At 29.4% G+C, this 18,058-nt stretch overlaps 1 protein-coding gene across 1 annotated transcript; it reads right to left on the reverse strand.

The window, feature by feature from the left end:
• Positions 1 to 4,416: 4,416 nt before the first annotated feature.
• On the reverse strand, positions 4,417 to 7,596 carry LOC113556166 (ATP synthase subunit gamma, mitochondrial). Its single transcript, XM_026960955.1, has 6 exons — positions 7,402 to 7,596; positions 7,020 to 7,206; positions 6,699 to 6,910; positions 5,203 to 5,340; positions 4,734 to 4,954; positions 4,417 to 4,648 (listed from the first exon to the last, which is right to left on the reverse strand). Exons 1-6 carry the CDS (start codon positions 7,440 to 7,442, stop codon positions 4,545 to 4,547), a joined length of 903 nt encoding a protein of 300 aa, XP_026816756.1. The 5' UTR covers positions 7,443 to 7,596; the 3' UTR covers positions 4,417 to 4,544.
• Positions 7,597 to 18,058: the final 10,462 nt, after the last annotated feature.

The following is an 18,058-nucleotide window of genomic DNA, read 5'->3' on the forward strand; positions in this document are numbered from 1 at the left end:
CCATAAATAATATAATATCTATGAAAGCAACCCATAAAAGAAAATAGAAAAAATATTGCCTATCTATTTATTATTTTGTTAGTATACTTTCATGAATTACCTATTACATTTTATTAAGCTGTTTAATTTTAGTCCCAAGATGGAATAAAAAATGTGTTTGATTATTTTTTTGAATATTATTAATATATAATAATATATTGTACATACTATATTAATATGATTTTTTTTATGATCCTGTATTTGCAATTATATCATATAGATATATAAATACTAAATGATATTTTCACATATTATACTATTATATACCTTATAATTTGAAAGTTTACATAGATTGGACAGAATTTCAACTGAAAATAAACAAGTACATTATATATGTTTTAAACAATAAATAAACATTATAAATTACAAATAGTGAAATAATCGTAAAATATCCATCTTTTGATTCAAAATTATCCTTAAATTATGCTATAATAATCAACTAAATATCAATGTACATTATATGAAATATTTTTGTACCTATCTATATACTATACTTTAGTATAGGAACCTATGTATTTTTGTTTACTGGGTAGTAGCTAATATTTTTATTTTCACATAATACTCTTTATAATACATATTTAGTCTTAGAATTTATAGATAAATTATTAAAATAAAATATTAGAAAAAAAACTATTGGTTTTTACATATGTTTGCATAATATGTTAGATGTAAGTGGCTTAGTGTACTGTGGCGTACAGAGGAATTTTTAAATACACACATATTACAAAATAATTATCTTTTTACAAGATTTATCATTTGGTAATCACTTGAAATTATTGGATCTCATAAATAAAAACTTATACAGGAGAGTGGGCCTCACTAAAGAGCATTATCAGTATAATGATTTAAAAAAAATCTAATAACTTAAAATTATATATTATCCTATGTGTAGAAATCCAAAATATTTAAGTGTCTTACAACAAATGTCTTGAATACTTAATCTAAGACTTAATGTACATAGGTATGTTATAAGTAAAAATCAATAGAACAAACTGATTCACCAAAAAAATAGTTTGATGAACTATTTGAACTATTTATTGAGTGTATTAATTTAGTGTCACTTTTAGTGATCATACAGGTGAATAAACAAATTATTAATAAAGTTAATAGATATTTATTATAATTCTATTAAAAAATATTTTTGTATGAAACTTTTTTATTTATTTTTCACAATGTATACATACGTTTTTCAAATGCATGTCTTTACCATTATGTATATTTTTTTATTGTTACTTTAAGGTAATTCAATGTTATACCTACTTTGTTTTAAGAAATTAATTATATATATATTATGAATGTTTAGTGAATTAAATTTACAATTTATGACCAAGTTATACTATAAATTAAATTTTTTAAATATAATGAAGTAGTAGTAAATATTGTAAATGACATATTCACATATTCAAATATGTATGTAATACCTAACTGGTATATTTTAAGTCGACAAAAATGTATTGATATTTACTAAGCAAAAAATACAAAAAAAGATATAATCATAATCTAAGATAATTTCCATAATCACACTACTTTATGGCTAATTAAATTTTTATGTATTTGTTAAATATTAATTGTTAAGGTATTGTTTGATTTATTTTATTTTAAATTTATAATACATTAATACTTATGAGTTATGACATTAGTGCATTTTTATATAAATTGTTTATACGCATATTATTCACAAATATAGAGTATTAACAAAGAATGTTTTACTAATAGTTTATCTGCATTATTATTGTGTATCACAAAAGACTTAGATGAAAACAAAAATACTAAAAAATAAATTATTCTAAGTACCAACTAGGCTACCACTCAAGACTTAAAACAATTAAATAATTTTAAGACCCATATTGTATTTTTTTTACAATAATCAATTTTTTTTTTCAAAATTATTTATATTATAGTTTCTATAGTTTTTATCAATTATCCAAGTTTTAAATAATTGACTTGTAACATTTCTGCAATTATGGATTCAAAAGTTAAATAAATGTCAACTCAATAGTAATAAATTGTATAAGTTACATTCTTTAACACAAATTTTTATGAAATTATTTGTTTATATTATTGAAAGCAATCTAATAATCGACTAATTTAAATTATATCTTAATTTACTGATATAATTGTACTAACATACTATATTTCTTACAATACTAAAGTCTATTCCAAATAAGAACAAGCCTCGGCGGCCAACTTGTGAGCATGGGCGTGGCTTTATAACACAGCAGGCAAACAGGTGGGTGGGAGGTTGGTTAGGACAAACGGGTGTTGTCTGACCACCGCTCGATGTTAACTGGTTGCCATCAAAGCCTGTTTTTATTTGGAATAGTCTAAACAATAATATTAATATTTTAATATCAATGTGTATATAATATTGTTGCAAAAAAAAAAAATGTATAAAAATAAATAATATTTATGAAAATGAAAATGATAAATTGATAATATTCATAAGTAGAGTTTGGAAGTTGTAGAATTTGATTTTTGTTCTGAATATTCTTGATTTATAGTAGACCAAGTAACAAATCTAAATCTTTTTAATTTAAAAATCAAAACTTTTAAGAAGATGTTATACCCGTATGTGTTGTCTGTCTTACTAATGTAGATCATAGCAAATTTTTGTTCAGCAGAACACATTTTGTGATGTTACCTTTGACATTTGAGTAAATTTACCTATTATTAATTTTAAAGATAAGAATATGATCGCATCTCATAGGCTTTTATTGATATCTTAATTTTTAAGTGAGTTATGGTTGTGTAAAATATTAAAACTTTAAAATGCTTGTAATTTACTTAAAAATAAAAAATACCAATAAAAGCCTATGAGATACCCTAGGTAACGTTATTACCTTTAAGTTTGATAATAGGTAAATTGACTCTAATATTAAAACTAACATCACAAAAAGTGTTCTGCTGAATTTAAATTTGCTATAATCTACATTAGCAAGACAGAGACAACACATACAGGTATAACGTTCTCTTAATGTATATTTTGTCAATTTCATATTTAACAGCTTTTTTATGCATATTTTGCCTATTTTAACTCATAACATACAAGCCCTATTCATATGCTATAACATAATAATATAAATCTAATGTAAATCATCAAAAAGTTTTCAAAAATATTGACAACTGGACGATTACCTTCAGCAAATATTATGAAAATTGAATAAGACAGTAATGTATGTATAATCTGAGCTTCAGTTCAGAATCTAAACTTAAAATTTAATTATCTGGATAGTTAAATAAATTTTAGTTGTATTAACTAGTCATCACTTAAAATGTATTAATATATAAAATAAATAATTTTTAAATATATGTTAGAAAATTTCAATTAAGTTAAACAATATATAATAGAAATAAGTTTTAAACGTTTTATGAATTTTGTATGGTCATTCACTTATGAAACATCTAAAAAAATGTCTTTAAATTTCAGACTAACCAATATTGAATACAAATTATGTGAACTTCATAATAAGATTTATGAATTAAAATAACTTATTATTTTTTATAAGTTTTATGCACACAGTATATTATTTTTTTTATGTATTTATTTTATACCTAACAAAAATTATTTTTATTAATCAAATATTCATGTGAAAATGTATGAAAGAGTAATATACTTAAAATAAAATAAATTATTGGCAATGTTTACAACTTATAATTATTATGTTCAAATATAAAACATTGTAACAGAATAAATGGATAAGAATATCCATTAGATTCACTAAATTATTCAAAATTATAACTTCTTACAGTTATGAGTTGTAATTCAAAATAGGTACCTATTTAAAACACTGATGACAATTTAACTTAACTCTTTGAGTGATTTATCATGTATTTGAAATAGTATGTTTTTTAAAACATCTATTTTCTACTTTACTACTAATAATAATATAATATTATAGTTAGTAATATTTAAGTTATTTATTTAAATATAGTAATTTAGATGTTTAGCCTATTATGATTATTAAAATTTATTAATAACATTTGTGTTTTGTCCAAAACATTATTTTGAAGTTATTGTAGTTTATATAAAACAAACTTTTGGCAAACATTGATACCATTTTTTTTTTTTATCAAATTGTGGTTTTTTAATATTTAGCAGATAACAATTTGTCATTTAGACACATTAATTTAAATGTGCAGACTGCAGAGTATTTATCTGTGTGGAAAATACATAGTTTTCAATGTTGAGCATCTTCTTACAATATTATATAATTAAATGTTTAAAACAAATACTTGCTGCTATTATTTTGTTTTTTTTTTTAACTATACCTACTTTAAAACAATATGTTATTAGAATTTAAAACCTTCAATACTGACATATGTTTTGCATAACTAATACTACCAGATAATGGTTATTAAAATAATTTACACGAATAATTCTAATCGATAAATACCACTGATTTTATTGTTTAAATTATTTTTTTTATTTTTCAAACGTATGGAATTCCATTTCTTTTATTGTTGTCCTTCAACTCTATAGTATAATGATATTTATAAAAAAACAATTATTCTAACGCTGCTGCTCCAGAAATGATTTCAATCAACTCTCTGGTGATCACAGCCTGTCTAGTACGATTGAATGTCAAAGTCAGCTTGCCAATCATTTCAGCTAAATAAAATACATAAATTATGAATATTTTTTAAACTTGAAAAAAATATGATAAATGATACTATAACAATAGAAATTAAATTACCTGCGTTCTTGCTAGCATTGTCCATAGCTGTCATCCTTGATGATTGTTCACTGCAAGCAGACTCTTTCATTGTGTAGTATAATAAAGCAGCAACTGTAAATTCTTGGTATGATTCCATAACACCTTGATCAATACTGTCGTACAACTGTAACTTTGGTGCAGCTAACATAGTTTTAGCACTCAACAATGGTACTTCTTCAGTTTGATAAGACACAACAGTTCTTTAAACAAATGATTAACAATTAAAAATATAATATTCTATCAACAACAGTAATATAAACTTTGTTCAAAACAAGATCATGACTCGGCAGCCAACGTGTGCGTATAAGCATGGCTTTACTACACAGAAAGCATACAGATAGTTGACTCAATGGGGTTGACAAACGGGTGTTGTCTGACCCCCGCTCGATGCCGAGTCATGATCTCATTTAGAACAGAGTATAGGTAAATAATACAGAGATATAAATACTTGAATCGGTTGTAAACAATTTTTCCACTGTTGAAATCCAACTGTATCAATTCATTAGCAACTTTAGATGCATCCAAAAATGTGGGTGGTTTGCGACCAACTTCATTAGCCACAATAGCAATATTTTGAGCATACAGTCTGCAAGATTAATCGTGTATTAAATATTTTTCTAAATTTTAAAATAACAATTAAAAAAAGGCAACATTTTTATTAGATTACTTATGAAATTATCTATACAGTTCTAACTTTACTTTGACTTATAATTTAAAAAATTCATGTATTCTGAGTATTATATGTTTTTGATAAAATTTTCTATTTTTAGTGTTGGATTAGTAAAATTATTTTTGAGTCAATTTAATATATTATATTTTATATTTTTTAATTTAAGTTGTAAATATTTTTAAGTTTTAAACTTTATGATACAATCAGAATTTATCAATTAAGTTATTATCAAATAAATTATTTATTAATTATTATTATTATATTTTAATTTATAAAGCGTAATAACATAATTAAAACAATGTATTTATACAACATTCTCCATTTATAATGATTTTTTATAATAAATTTATCATGCATAAATAATCAGCTTTCATTTTAACAAATTAAAAATGTTACTAAAAATAGGACGCCATTTAAAAATACATAAAATGATGCGCAACGAGTTAACAGAAATACAATTAAATTATTCAAGTAATGGACTATTCAATAATTATTACATGTTTCATACACTGAATTCAATAATAAATATTATTATTTAAAAGGTTTTGAGTTATATCATTATCTGTTACTGCAGAAAAATAAAAATTTATTATCTAATATAATTTAAGAAATAAAATACAATTAATTTAGCTATATCACCTACATATTAATATTAGATATATTTTTTCTTAGCCTTGTTTACGTTTAATAAATTTCATATTTTTTTTTCAAATTGAATATAAGTATAAAAAATTAAACTACTAAAATGTATAACATAGGTGTATTTTAAAGAAATAAAATAATAAATTTTCAATTTATTTAATGTATATTATGCTGTATACCTATATTTTTTGTAATTTCTAGCTAGGACGAAGATGTTAATGTACTCATATTTCATTTTGCAAATATTATGTTTATAATGTTGAGAATAACATATATATATATCAGTACTAATACAAATAGACTATGATAATTTTATACATGTAATGTTAGTTTTTTTTTTATAGTAAAAAAAGTATTACTTTAAAGGTTACAAATATATTTAATCAAATAGTATTTTTTTATTAAATACTATTTAATAGATAAACATCTAAAATTTATATAGAATTTCAGTCAGTCCTATCAACATAATTTGTTTCTCTACCAAATTCTAAAAAAACATAATTTATTAATATCATTGAACATTAAGGTAAGTAACAAATTATATGGCTAAAACCAATAATGTGTATAAATAGTAATACACAAATTAGGCTGATTAATATTAGATTTTAATTAGGTATTTGATTCTATATTACCTCTGCAGAAGTGCACGAGACTTATCACCCACACAGAACACTTTTGATTGAGGAGAATCTACGGACTCTGCACCTAATTCGTTACGAATGGTTTTAGCAACGTTAGTGTGGACTGCGCCACAAAGACCACGATCAGAAGTAATAGCGACAATTAATTTGTTGTTGTCACCACCTTCAACTGCTTCAGTGGCACCAGACTTTTCAAAAAATGCCTAAGAAAAGATAATACTTACACATTAAATAGATATACAACTTTCCAACTCTCAGCATACGTAGTGATTTGAAACTGTAATTATATTTTATATTATTATTACGATATACCTTAACGCCTTCGCCGTACGGACGGGCTTGACGTAGTTCACGTTCAGCTCTCGCGTATTTAGCGGCGGACACCATCTTCATGGACTGCGTGATTTTCTGGATATTTGTGACAGATTTTAAGCGCATCGAAATTTGTTTTAGAGTAGCCATGTTACGGTTTTGCTGTTGACCGGCGGCGGCGCCCTTCCTGCGGACGCATAAGAAACAATAAACACGACATTAATAACGTGCACCAGAAATGCGGGCGCGTTTGTTCGGTCGTCGGCATAGCAAATGGAGAAACGAGAAAAGCGCAAAAACAATTATTGGGACAACCACGTTTCGACCGATAGCGCGCGTGCGGGTGGCGTTATAAGAACGCCATCGCCATTTTAATACTCACAGGCAGACCACCATTGTCGTCGGCTTCGAGATCATCATCATGGTGACAGAGTTTGGTCGGCAGCAAAAAATGAAATATATTTCGTGCTAGTTGCGACGGAGCGATAGTAAGGCTGATGTCGGTTTGGATAGTGTCCGTGTAGATGATCCAAAAACTGTGCGGCGGGGTCAAATAAAGGGTACGCGGACTACAGTGGTGTTATCGTGTTACGCGCACCTTATCAGCGTCAGGCGTAGTCCTATGACAGCTGTTTGTTCTGGCGTGGAGGCGTAACTTACCGTTGCGTACCGTTCGTCACTTACGATGCGCGTCGTCTCCGCGGAGGTGATTCGTGGAGGTATCGTGTGCACACGCCGCTCCGGTCAAAAGAGTAATGAGAAAACAATTTGTTTTTGTGCATTTAAATTGGTATTTAAATGTTAAATATCAAATATCGCCATTAGGATGGTAAGTACTTATTGTTATTACATCATCATGATAACAATATCTAATGCCTCGAAAAAACTATTTAAATATTTGGAAGAAATTATTGTCCTACTATATAAAATTAGTACCTAAACCTAATCAACTTTTATAATACTACCTTAACCGAAATAAATTATTGTTTTAGACATTTGTTAGAGGCTAACAAGAAATTACATTTATTTTAACATTTTTATTCCATATTATAAAATTATTTCGAATAAAAAAAAATAAAATAATTTTAATTTTCGTATACTATGATGTTTGAAAACACTAATTTTTTTCTCAATTTCAAGTTAAGACATAAGACACCAAACTTTTTGTACCAAGCAATTAATTTATTATAGTTATAAAATAAAAAAATATGCCGCGAAAAAAGTTTTGTACATACGAAATGTAACAAAGAAAATAATTTCAAATTAAGTTAAATTGTATTTTATTAAAAATATAAATAGATAGTTTTTTTTTTGTTTCGAAAATTTATGAAAATAATTAAAAACAAATATTTTTGAAATAGTAATGGCTTTATAAACATTGAAATATAATATAATAAAAAATATGTTATGATTTTAGAATATTTAATTATTTTTAGTAACATATGTTTAAAATTCATTTTAGATAGCTTAAAAGTTAAAATTATGCCTGTATAGTGTATAGGGTATGTACATATATTATATATAATTAGATTCCAGAGAGCAAAGTTTCAAAGAAACAATTTAATATTAGTTTGCTTCTAATATTTATGAATCTATTTGAATATAATTAGGAAACTAATATTATGTTAATAAATAGTTGGTTTAGGATAACTAATGTGTGAATAATGAAGATAATTTTATTAACAGTTTCTACAGTTCTAAAGATGTGTCTTAGTGAAAAAATCATTGTTAAAAAAGCAATCAAAAATTTCATATTTTTATTAGTAGCTTTAAATTATTAAATAAAAACTGTGGTAAAGATATTATATAAGAATTGGAACTTACCATCTTTGTAATATTCACAAATGAAGATTTAGTAGATTTAGTAAGATTAAGTAAGATTTAGTATAATCTATTTTTTCACGAAGTCCTAAGTGTAATCTCGAGTACTGATCATTGATGTATATTTTTGTTAAGTATAAAATTAAAACTTTAACATGATGTAATATGTTTGAAGAACGATTATAAAGATTACGTTCGTTTGTTGTCATTTGGATAAATCCATGTACATCAACACAAAGCAATGTAATGGACATGTTTTCAAATGATAACTGAAAAATGATTAATTTTTCATTTAAAAGTCCATAATAATGTAGGACAGTTAGAGATGTTATCAGTCTAAAAATTAAAACGTTACGTAAATCTTTAATTGAAATTCCCATTTTGTCAACCTATTCACATTTCTCATTATCCAATGATTAAGACCGTGATCTTCGGTCTTTTTCAATGTTATGCTCTGTTGTATGATTAAGTGTGACACTATGATAGTTACAGTTGCGTAGTTGCGTTGTTAGTTAATCCTATTTGAATAATATTCTTGATATTAAAAATATTAATAAAGATATACACATGATTTGACATTTTTATATCAACTCTTCACATATTACCTAACCATTCAAGTTTGTTAATTATAGTATATGTGTTTGGATTTTCATAGTTTCTTTATACTAGCAATATGACTTCTTTCAGATCAATTCGTTTCTCAAGATTAAATTAAAGACTACAAATGTTTCATAACATTCAGTGGCGTAAACATGATTTCCGAAAAGGGGGATCAAAAAAAATAATAAAGTCAAATGGGAGGGGAAAATTGAAAACCCCCGCTCTTCCAAAACTTTTTACTTCAGTAGTAAAATATAAGAACAAATGAGGAACAATTAATATAATTTGAACTGATACAAAATTCACATTAAACACAATATGGATGATTATCAACTCCAATACTCCATAAATTCAAAACTTCCGTATTATAAAATGTTACATCATCAAATGTATAAATAAAATAAATAATAATTAAATTAACAAATCTAGTTTTCTCTTTTTTTCGCTAGTTAGTCTAAAACTTCTACTGTAATTAAATATTTCTATAAACTAGCATAAGTGTTAGGCCATTTAGCTGTTCCTGTAACAAATACATTTTCACACATTTTCAACAAACAGGCGAGTGTCTATTTTTAGATTTCAGATAAATTAATGGTAGTACGTATTATGTACTATGTATACGCGATGAACTAAACCTAAATTATCTCATTAGTCATTTCTCATAACTTAATAACAACGATAATATTTGATAAAATTTTAAACATACTCACAGTGGAAGCATAGCCCTTTTAGTCGAGCCTATATACATATTAAATAATATGAAGTATTGTCTCTATAAATAATAAGATAAACTATAATAAAGTATAATCATAGTTGTTATTGAACATTTCGACTAAATAAACAGTATTTTGCTACAAATAAAATAAAAAACAATTATAATGGTATTCAGCATTAACAAAATTGTCAAAATTCAATAGCTCGATAGATCATATTAATATCACAAAATATTACATTATAGTGCATACTGCATAATTTAAACAAAAATAAAAATTAATAAAAAGCTAATGGGGGATATTTGACCCCCATGTCCCCCCTTGTACCTCTTACCTAATTTAACGCCACTGATGTAATTATTCTTCAATTAAGCTCTAATGATTTTTCTTGGTATTTTTTTTTTGCTATTTATTTATTTTATAGAAAATCTATGCTAAATGCAACATGCATAATAGGAAAATATAATGATAGATATAACAGAATTTTTATTTATTGAATGATATGAAGAGGGAAGTTATCCAGTGATGAAACCCAACGTAATTTTATTTTATTGTGTACTTATTTGCGTAGGTCTCTGCACTATTGACATTTCAAACGGTGCGTTAGATTTCCGGGTAGATTTACAGAGAGAAAGGAAAATGAAAAAAGGGTTAGGGTGTGTTTATAATTTTGAGTGGAATCTGGAGTAGTGTTTGGAGGCTAGTTGTCGTACTGTTTCGATTTTTAGATAGTTATGGAGTGAGTCGTTGGATGTGCACCAGAAAACAAAAGTAATGAGATAAAGGACTATTGATTTGAACGCCTGTGTGGTACGGATTTGTGAAAGTTTGGCACAACACCAAATCTGAATATTATAAGCTCACATAGGTCTTAAGAATAATTTCCCTTGATAGTTACCCTAATTTTACAGCCATTTTACGATATAGGTAGCTTGTATATATATTTATATATATTTATTCATGAGATAAACATACTTACTTAAATAAATTCAATAGGCCATAAATCATAATCGTAATTATTAGCACTTGTCAATTTGCTTTTTATTTCCATACATATAATAATTATTGTATTATTTTCTTTACTTCACTTTTAATTCAATATTTTTTACTTTCTCCTATATTTCTGATAATTTTCTTAATACCTAAGATAAATAACATTAGATAATCGCCTTAATAAAGCCCAGTCTGTATTAAGAGTTGTATTAATATTTAATGACTGAATCGTAGTTGGTTCAATTGTTACACATCTTAATTGATTTTAAATATTTATGAAATATTCTTAAATTTCTCATTGCTTTCCAATGTTCTTCTTTATCAATTTTAGTCATATGAATATTTAAATCCACAAATACCAAGCGTAGGCCTTTGTTATATGCATAATATTTCCCTACTTTTCCTATTATTCAGCGGATTGCGTATAAGTGTATGTCAATGGTTAATTTACTCTTTTTTAAATGAGTATTGATATTTCTCAATTATTTCAAGGACATAAAGATTTAATTATTTTATCGTATTACCTATATGTCTTGTCAATATTTTATAGACTCAATGTATTACAAACATTTCTCCGTAGTTTCTATTTATCATTTGCTATCCATTTATTTTGATTTTTTAATAAGGTATGTTATATAGGTGACGTCAGGCATAAAAAAAAATCATAGATTATTATAAAACTAATACATTCATCGCTCTGCTCAGAATCTACGATGAAGGAAAAATGTATGAACAATAATGAAAAACAAGACAATTAGGATTTTAAAATGTGAAATAATTGTTCCTATTGTTCTTAACTGCTATAAAAAACCTATGCGGAAATAGAATAAAATATTTAATATTGTATTTAAAATATTCAACTGTATGTCGATGATCTGCACATAATTGAATGAAGAATTAATATCGTTTAAAGAATTGAAGAATTAGTCATCATACACTTTTTTCTAATACTCAGTTTAGTCAAACTCGAAACAGTTTGTTATTTTGTTTGATACAACAGCCATTATTTTGCATGTTGCAATGCATATGCGAATAGGACTTGTAATTAAAATATTGAAACATATTTTTTTCTTCGTATAATTGTATGAAGTAACGTTGTCGAAACAATTTTGAGAATCCAAAATCCTCGAAATAAAAAGTTTTCAAAGTTCAAGTAATCCTCGTGACATTGATTCACGGAGAGATTGATCCCGGATTCGAGAGCGCATTAAAGTATCCAGGAGAGGAGGTTAAGCTCATCGTCGTGCTCAACACTACATGTGATGCTCGGGACATGTATACACCAACGTGTACTTTTGCCAGAATTATTTGTTCCGACCACCACAACGTACGTCCTATATACGCCCGTCGGTCTGATAAACAGCGGGTAGCACGTGACCTACAAAAACCACAGAATTTTTCTACATACACACAGATATTAAACGATAATTTTACCTGTAATTTTATAAACCGTTTGCAATGTTTGCATACAATTTTTAAAATGGTCGTAGTAGTATGGTACGTTTGTGCACAATTTAAAATAGCTATCGGAAAATTGATCTACGCATAGACATCAAATAAACCTATAAACCATTTGTACATACAAAATAATAATGTCATACGATTATTGGTTTTAATTTCTTGTCATGATTTTGACTTAAATTATTATTAATGATGCTATAGGTATGTTATTACTTATTACTATACACAATACATAAACATTCAAATCCAAACATAATTTTGTTTTAATTTTCAATTTTAAAATAATCTTTATTTGTGAAATTTGTAAATTGTAATTTGTGTTGTTATTATCAAATAAATAATTACATTAAATCATTATACCAAACAACTCAATATAAACGATGATTTACAAAATGTCTGATAAAATGTTTAACATTTGCTTAAACAGTAGTCACCCACACAGATAGAATTCTTCATGTGTCTGTATTTTATTAATATTTTTGTGTACCGTTTATAAACGGTCTCGCTGTATTGTTGCAGTACACCCGTCGTGTTATTGGTCAATAATGGGATGATAGTAGAACGTCGTCACGTCGACGTCCGCTGCTTATAATATTCAAAGTGCACACATTCGTCGCATATAATCACGCACTCACGCACGTCGGAACGTGCAACTACACGCACGTCCACGCACGTTACGATAACTTTAAAGTCACACGTTTTCCCTTCGGCATACTATAAAATTATACAAGCGTAAGTATTTCTAGTACGCATTGACTACGTATGCGGTGACCTCCTAGTTTTTTACTCGCAATCTCGTCAGCATATTAATATTTTAGACAGTTCACGAATTGGTGATGTGGGTATGTGTTGTGGGAGGGGAGAGGCTTTAACTATTTAATTTTTTCATTAGAATGATGATTGATGGAGATGGCACAAGCCATAATGACCGAATTATTTCTTTTTATGTGGATTTACATTTTTGCCATTATTATATTGTCGATAAATTAATCGAAAAATGTGATCAATATTACTATTATTTTTTACATATATATATTTAATCGAATTTGTTTATTTTGTAACACGCCAGTACGATTTCTGCCGTTCCTATTCGTGAGTTGTGGGGGTCCATCTATCCGTTCAACGATCCCTTTCTTTCATAGTTGCCTAACACAATATTAGTTCTACCATATATGATATATTTATTGCTTATGTTTACAGTTATGGGAATTATTGGTTGTTTTTTATTCGATTGTCATTTTTTTAAGTGACACTAAATTTAAAAAGTGTATTAGATGATAGTCGAGTATAAATATGAATTCGATTTTTAGATTTTTTATTCATAAATATACAGTAGAAAATATTCAATATTTAAAATAATGTATAAATGCTTTGTGATGTTGGGGCGTCATTGTATAATAACTCAACACGACCGATTTTACGAGAGAAAAAAAAATCTATACTCATATTTTATGTCTGTATATAATCGTTCAAAGGGCGCGCACACTGATATATATATATTTATAGCGTGGTCCGAAACCATATAAGTCGCGAGACGGGCGTGACTCACTCCGATAGTCCGATTCTTTAATATTATTATTAATATAATACACTTTATCATATTATATACGCGTTCCTTTATACTTTATTCTATTAACGATAGTGCTATACATACATATATATATTTATATAATAATATAATAAGGCGGTATTAAAAATATAATATATATACATTTTGAAGTTTACGTCGCTGGCTGGCCGGCTACCTCCCGTGCGACAGCAATAACAGTACTTCTATAATAATATAATAATATTTATTCGGTAGGTATATATATTATACATAAATTCGAATGTTTTCTTATTATTAAGTCTGAGCATTAAAATTATCCACCGATAACACGGTTATGGCATATTTTGTCGGGGCGCAATCAAAGAGGACGCAGCGACGGCAATTGATGTCTCGATGCGGGCGGAACTTATTATGGCTGCGTTTGATGTATTCTTACCCACGATATATACCACCTACCTCTACTTATCCACGTCATATACATAATTAATATCGAAAAGTACATCATGGTATTTATCGGAAACTAAAAACAGTAGCTGGACGGGCTGTCTTGTTTGTTCAAAGGGATTATTGGCGATGAGATGGTCGGAGGAGAGGAAAATCGTTCGAAATCATTAAAATCGCTTACAGATATTGTATATATATATATATATCTAAAGGTTTATGTATATGATTTACCTAACTCTCGTTTGTCGTTACGATGACAACGACGACGATAATGATATTATCGTAAGACTATTTATATAAATATATATATATATATATATATGTATATTATATATACTATGAGATTGCGGGGTGGTAGAGCGGTTCAACCCTTATATCACTGCAGTATATAGGTAGGTATGCTATATAACACGGGGTGACCTTGGTCCTACCGCACTACGACCCGGATCGACGGAGGGATACGCGAGCGCCGCAGCTGTACATAATAAAATAATAGTAATAATAATCGTAACCCCGTATGTATAAAATATAATATACCTCCTACACGGGTGTATTTTATCTAGCTATATATATATATATATATACGTTTATATGTAATATGTGTGTCGGCGTTGGCCGATCGATAGACTTTGTCAGTGGCGGCGGAGGCGCGAACGCGCTCGAGGGGTCGGCGTGTAAAAAAAACTTAAATGAAAAAAATTCGCACATACACGCATTCATACAATATCGTTTTATATATACACGTATTATATATAGCGTGGCGTGTGTGTGTTCACAGAGGATATCGTCATCATCGCAAAGGCCGTTCTTTGCGGCGGTCGGTCGCCCGGGCGCGAGCGCGCGCGCGCTCCATACAATACGCCGACGCACCGCTCGGCCGTTGGGAAAACCCAAACAGGCGAAATACTGGTTTTAGGGGCTGAGGATCATAAGCGCTGCCCATCGTCCCTGTGCCGCCACCGTCGTCCCTGCCGCTGGAGGCACACCCCGTTCGCGCGCCCGCGCACTTTCGCGCACAGGCCCCGCACATGTATATATATATATATAATATTATTACACTACGTATATATATATATATGTGTATATAAACTGTATTGTACATTATACATGCGATGTACATAATATATTATATTATTATACCGCGTACATACACACACTACATCGCCCGCAGGCACGACAGGGTGCAGTGTGTGTGCGTGTGCGTGTGGTGGGGAGGGGTGTGTGTGCGTGTGTTGGCGCGCGGCGCGTAATATTTGTCGTGCACGTTATAATGCGGTGTGTATGCGGCGAATTACAACGCGTCCGCGGGGGCCGTCGTATATTCGTATACGAATTTACGTTTGCGTACCTATTATGTACGTATATGATATAATTATGACTTGTACGCGATATGGCTGGGTACTCTGCGGCGGGCACCCATTATACGACCTGGGTGCGCGCACCCGCCCGGACGAGTGCACATCGGCTCGCACGCCGGCGCGCGCGCGCGTACTGTTTACAGGGCGATCGTCTTTGGCCGTGCGGCCGAATATAGTGCGACGGCGGCGTGTGACCAGGCGGTTCACACAATGCCTAGAAAAATAATAGCAATATTGTTTAATATTGGTTGTAGGGGCTGCACGTTACCGCCGTCGCGTGCAGAGTCGCCGCGACGCGGTCTCCCGAATCGTCCGCGAAAATCTGCCTCGGCGATTTTTCATCGCCTTGACGGGAATTTTTTGCGACGATTTCGCGTGCACAACGCGCGGGAGCCGAGCGGTTTTCCGCATAAAAAAGTCCAAACGTCGGACGTCGAACTCGCACCGCGGTCACTGCGGTCCGACCGCGGTGTAGCAGTAGTTAAAGCATATATATATATATAAATGCGTATTGCGTATGTTATGTGGAGTGTAGCGCGTCGACATTTAGCGGGACATCTCTCCCACGAGCTCTCTCGTACGTGCTTCCGCCTGAATCCACCACTTAACGCTGAGTTTTGACCTTTAACGGCTACAATGGCAGCCTATAACTATACCAGTTCGTCGACAATCGATATACCCCAAACACCGAACGTTTTGGAGCGAGACCGAAATACAATCTAATATATTATCAGGCGTACGGGTACGCTTAATTACAATAGTCGTGCTCGACACGAGAAACACTCTGTATAGTCAGTTATTGTATATGCACGTAATAACTATAAGTGTTTGAATATTTTTTATCGCTTCTCCGCCGCCCCCGCCCCTTCACCCCACACCCTTCTTTAACTCGACGACCTTTTTTTTTTTTATTCCGGGCGTTCTCTTCCGTCACATTCCGAGAAAACTTTTATTATACTTTTCATTCCCATCACTGCCGCGTGCACCGCCTACGTGCGTCACAGTATTACATATCATTATTTATTTTGCGCATAACATATACGTAAACAAAAAAGTATACGCACACTAACGAACAGCTTCCACCTTAATCTCGTAATTGAAAACGATGACGATTTTTTTATGGTTTTCGATAATTTTTTTACTGTCGCTTTTATAGAGCCTCTGGAGTCGGCTTTATATACATATATACACAGGATATAGAAAAACAATACACTCTAAAGTTCAATAAAACAATTTTCCGAGGGTATTGTGTTCGAAAATATAATATATACCTAACATACATAGACACTTAAAAAGAACAAGCCTTTTATCGTTGTCTTTTATTTTTATTTTTTCCCATTCCCTCTATCTTTATGTTTAGCATTCTTCTATCAGCCATGGATATTTTTGTAAGCGTTAAAATAATGATTATAATATAATATTTATTACCTATAACTTCTATCGAAATAACGTGTGCAACCGCATCTGTAAATCTTTATTATTACTGTATACATTTTTATTAGAGCCAGAAAAATATATAATTATACAATGCCTCGCAAGACATTTACACAATCGCGTGGTCAAATTCCTCCTGTTTAAATGTAATCACGATAAGCTCACATTTGTATAAATCCAAACAATTACTAATTAATATTCGTAATTTGTATAATATATTATACACGCGTAAAATAGGCCACAGTTTGGGACGGGAATGCAATTCGGACAGGCGAGTGGTCGTTTTAATTAAATTTCAAAACTGTAAATCATCGCATTTGATGAGCAATTATTAGGAACAGACATTGTTGAACATTTTATTCATCAATAAATCACGATTTACGTATTCGGTACGAATTTCATGAAATTCATTTAAATAAATATATCCTCATACGTAGGAAAATATAGGTACTACTAGATTAAATTTCTAATGAAAATTTAAAAACAAACGTGTACAGGTAGAATTTAAAAGTTGACATTTTTTTTAGAACACTAATAGTTAAAATAAGTAATAAAAACAATAATTAAACACTGTTTATAAAAATACTTTTTAAGCTTATTCTCGCAATTATTTGGAAAAAGCTTTACTGTTGATTAACAACTCTAAAAGTTACCATTTTGTAGCAA

This window comes from Rhopalosiphum maidis, chromosome 3 (genome assembly GCF_003676215.2).
Source record: "Rhopalosiphum maidis isolate BTI-1 chromosome 3, ASM367621v3, whole genome shotgun sequence".
NCBI lineage: Eukaryota > Metazoa > Arthropoda > Insecta > Hemiptera > Aphididae > Rhopalosiphum > Rhopalosiphum maidis.

Coding starts and splice junctions, on each gene's coding strand:
- LOC113556166 (XM_026960955.1), bottom strand. CDS start 7,442: ATGATGATGATCTCGAAGCCGACGACAATGGTGGTCTGCCT. Junction 7,207..7,401: donor ACGACAATGGTGGTCTGCCT/GTGAGTATTAAA, acceptor ATGCGTCCGCAG/GAAGGGCGCCGCCGCCGGTC. Junction 6,911..7,019: donor CGTACGGCGAAGGCGTTAAG/GTATATCGTAAT, acceptor ATCTTTTCTTAG/GCATTTTTTGAAAAGTCTGG.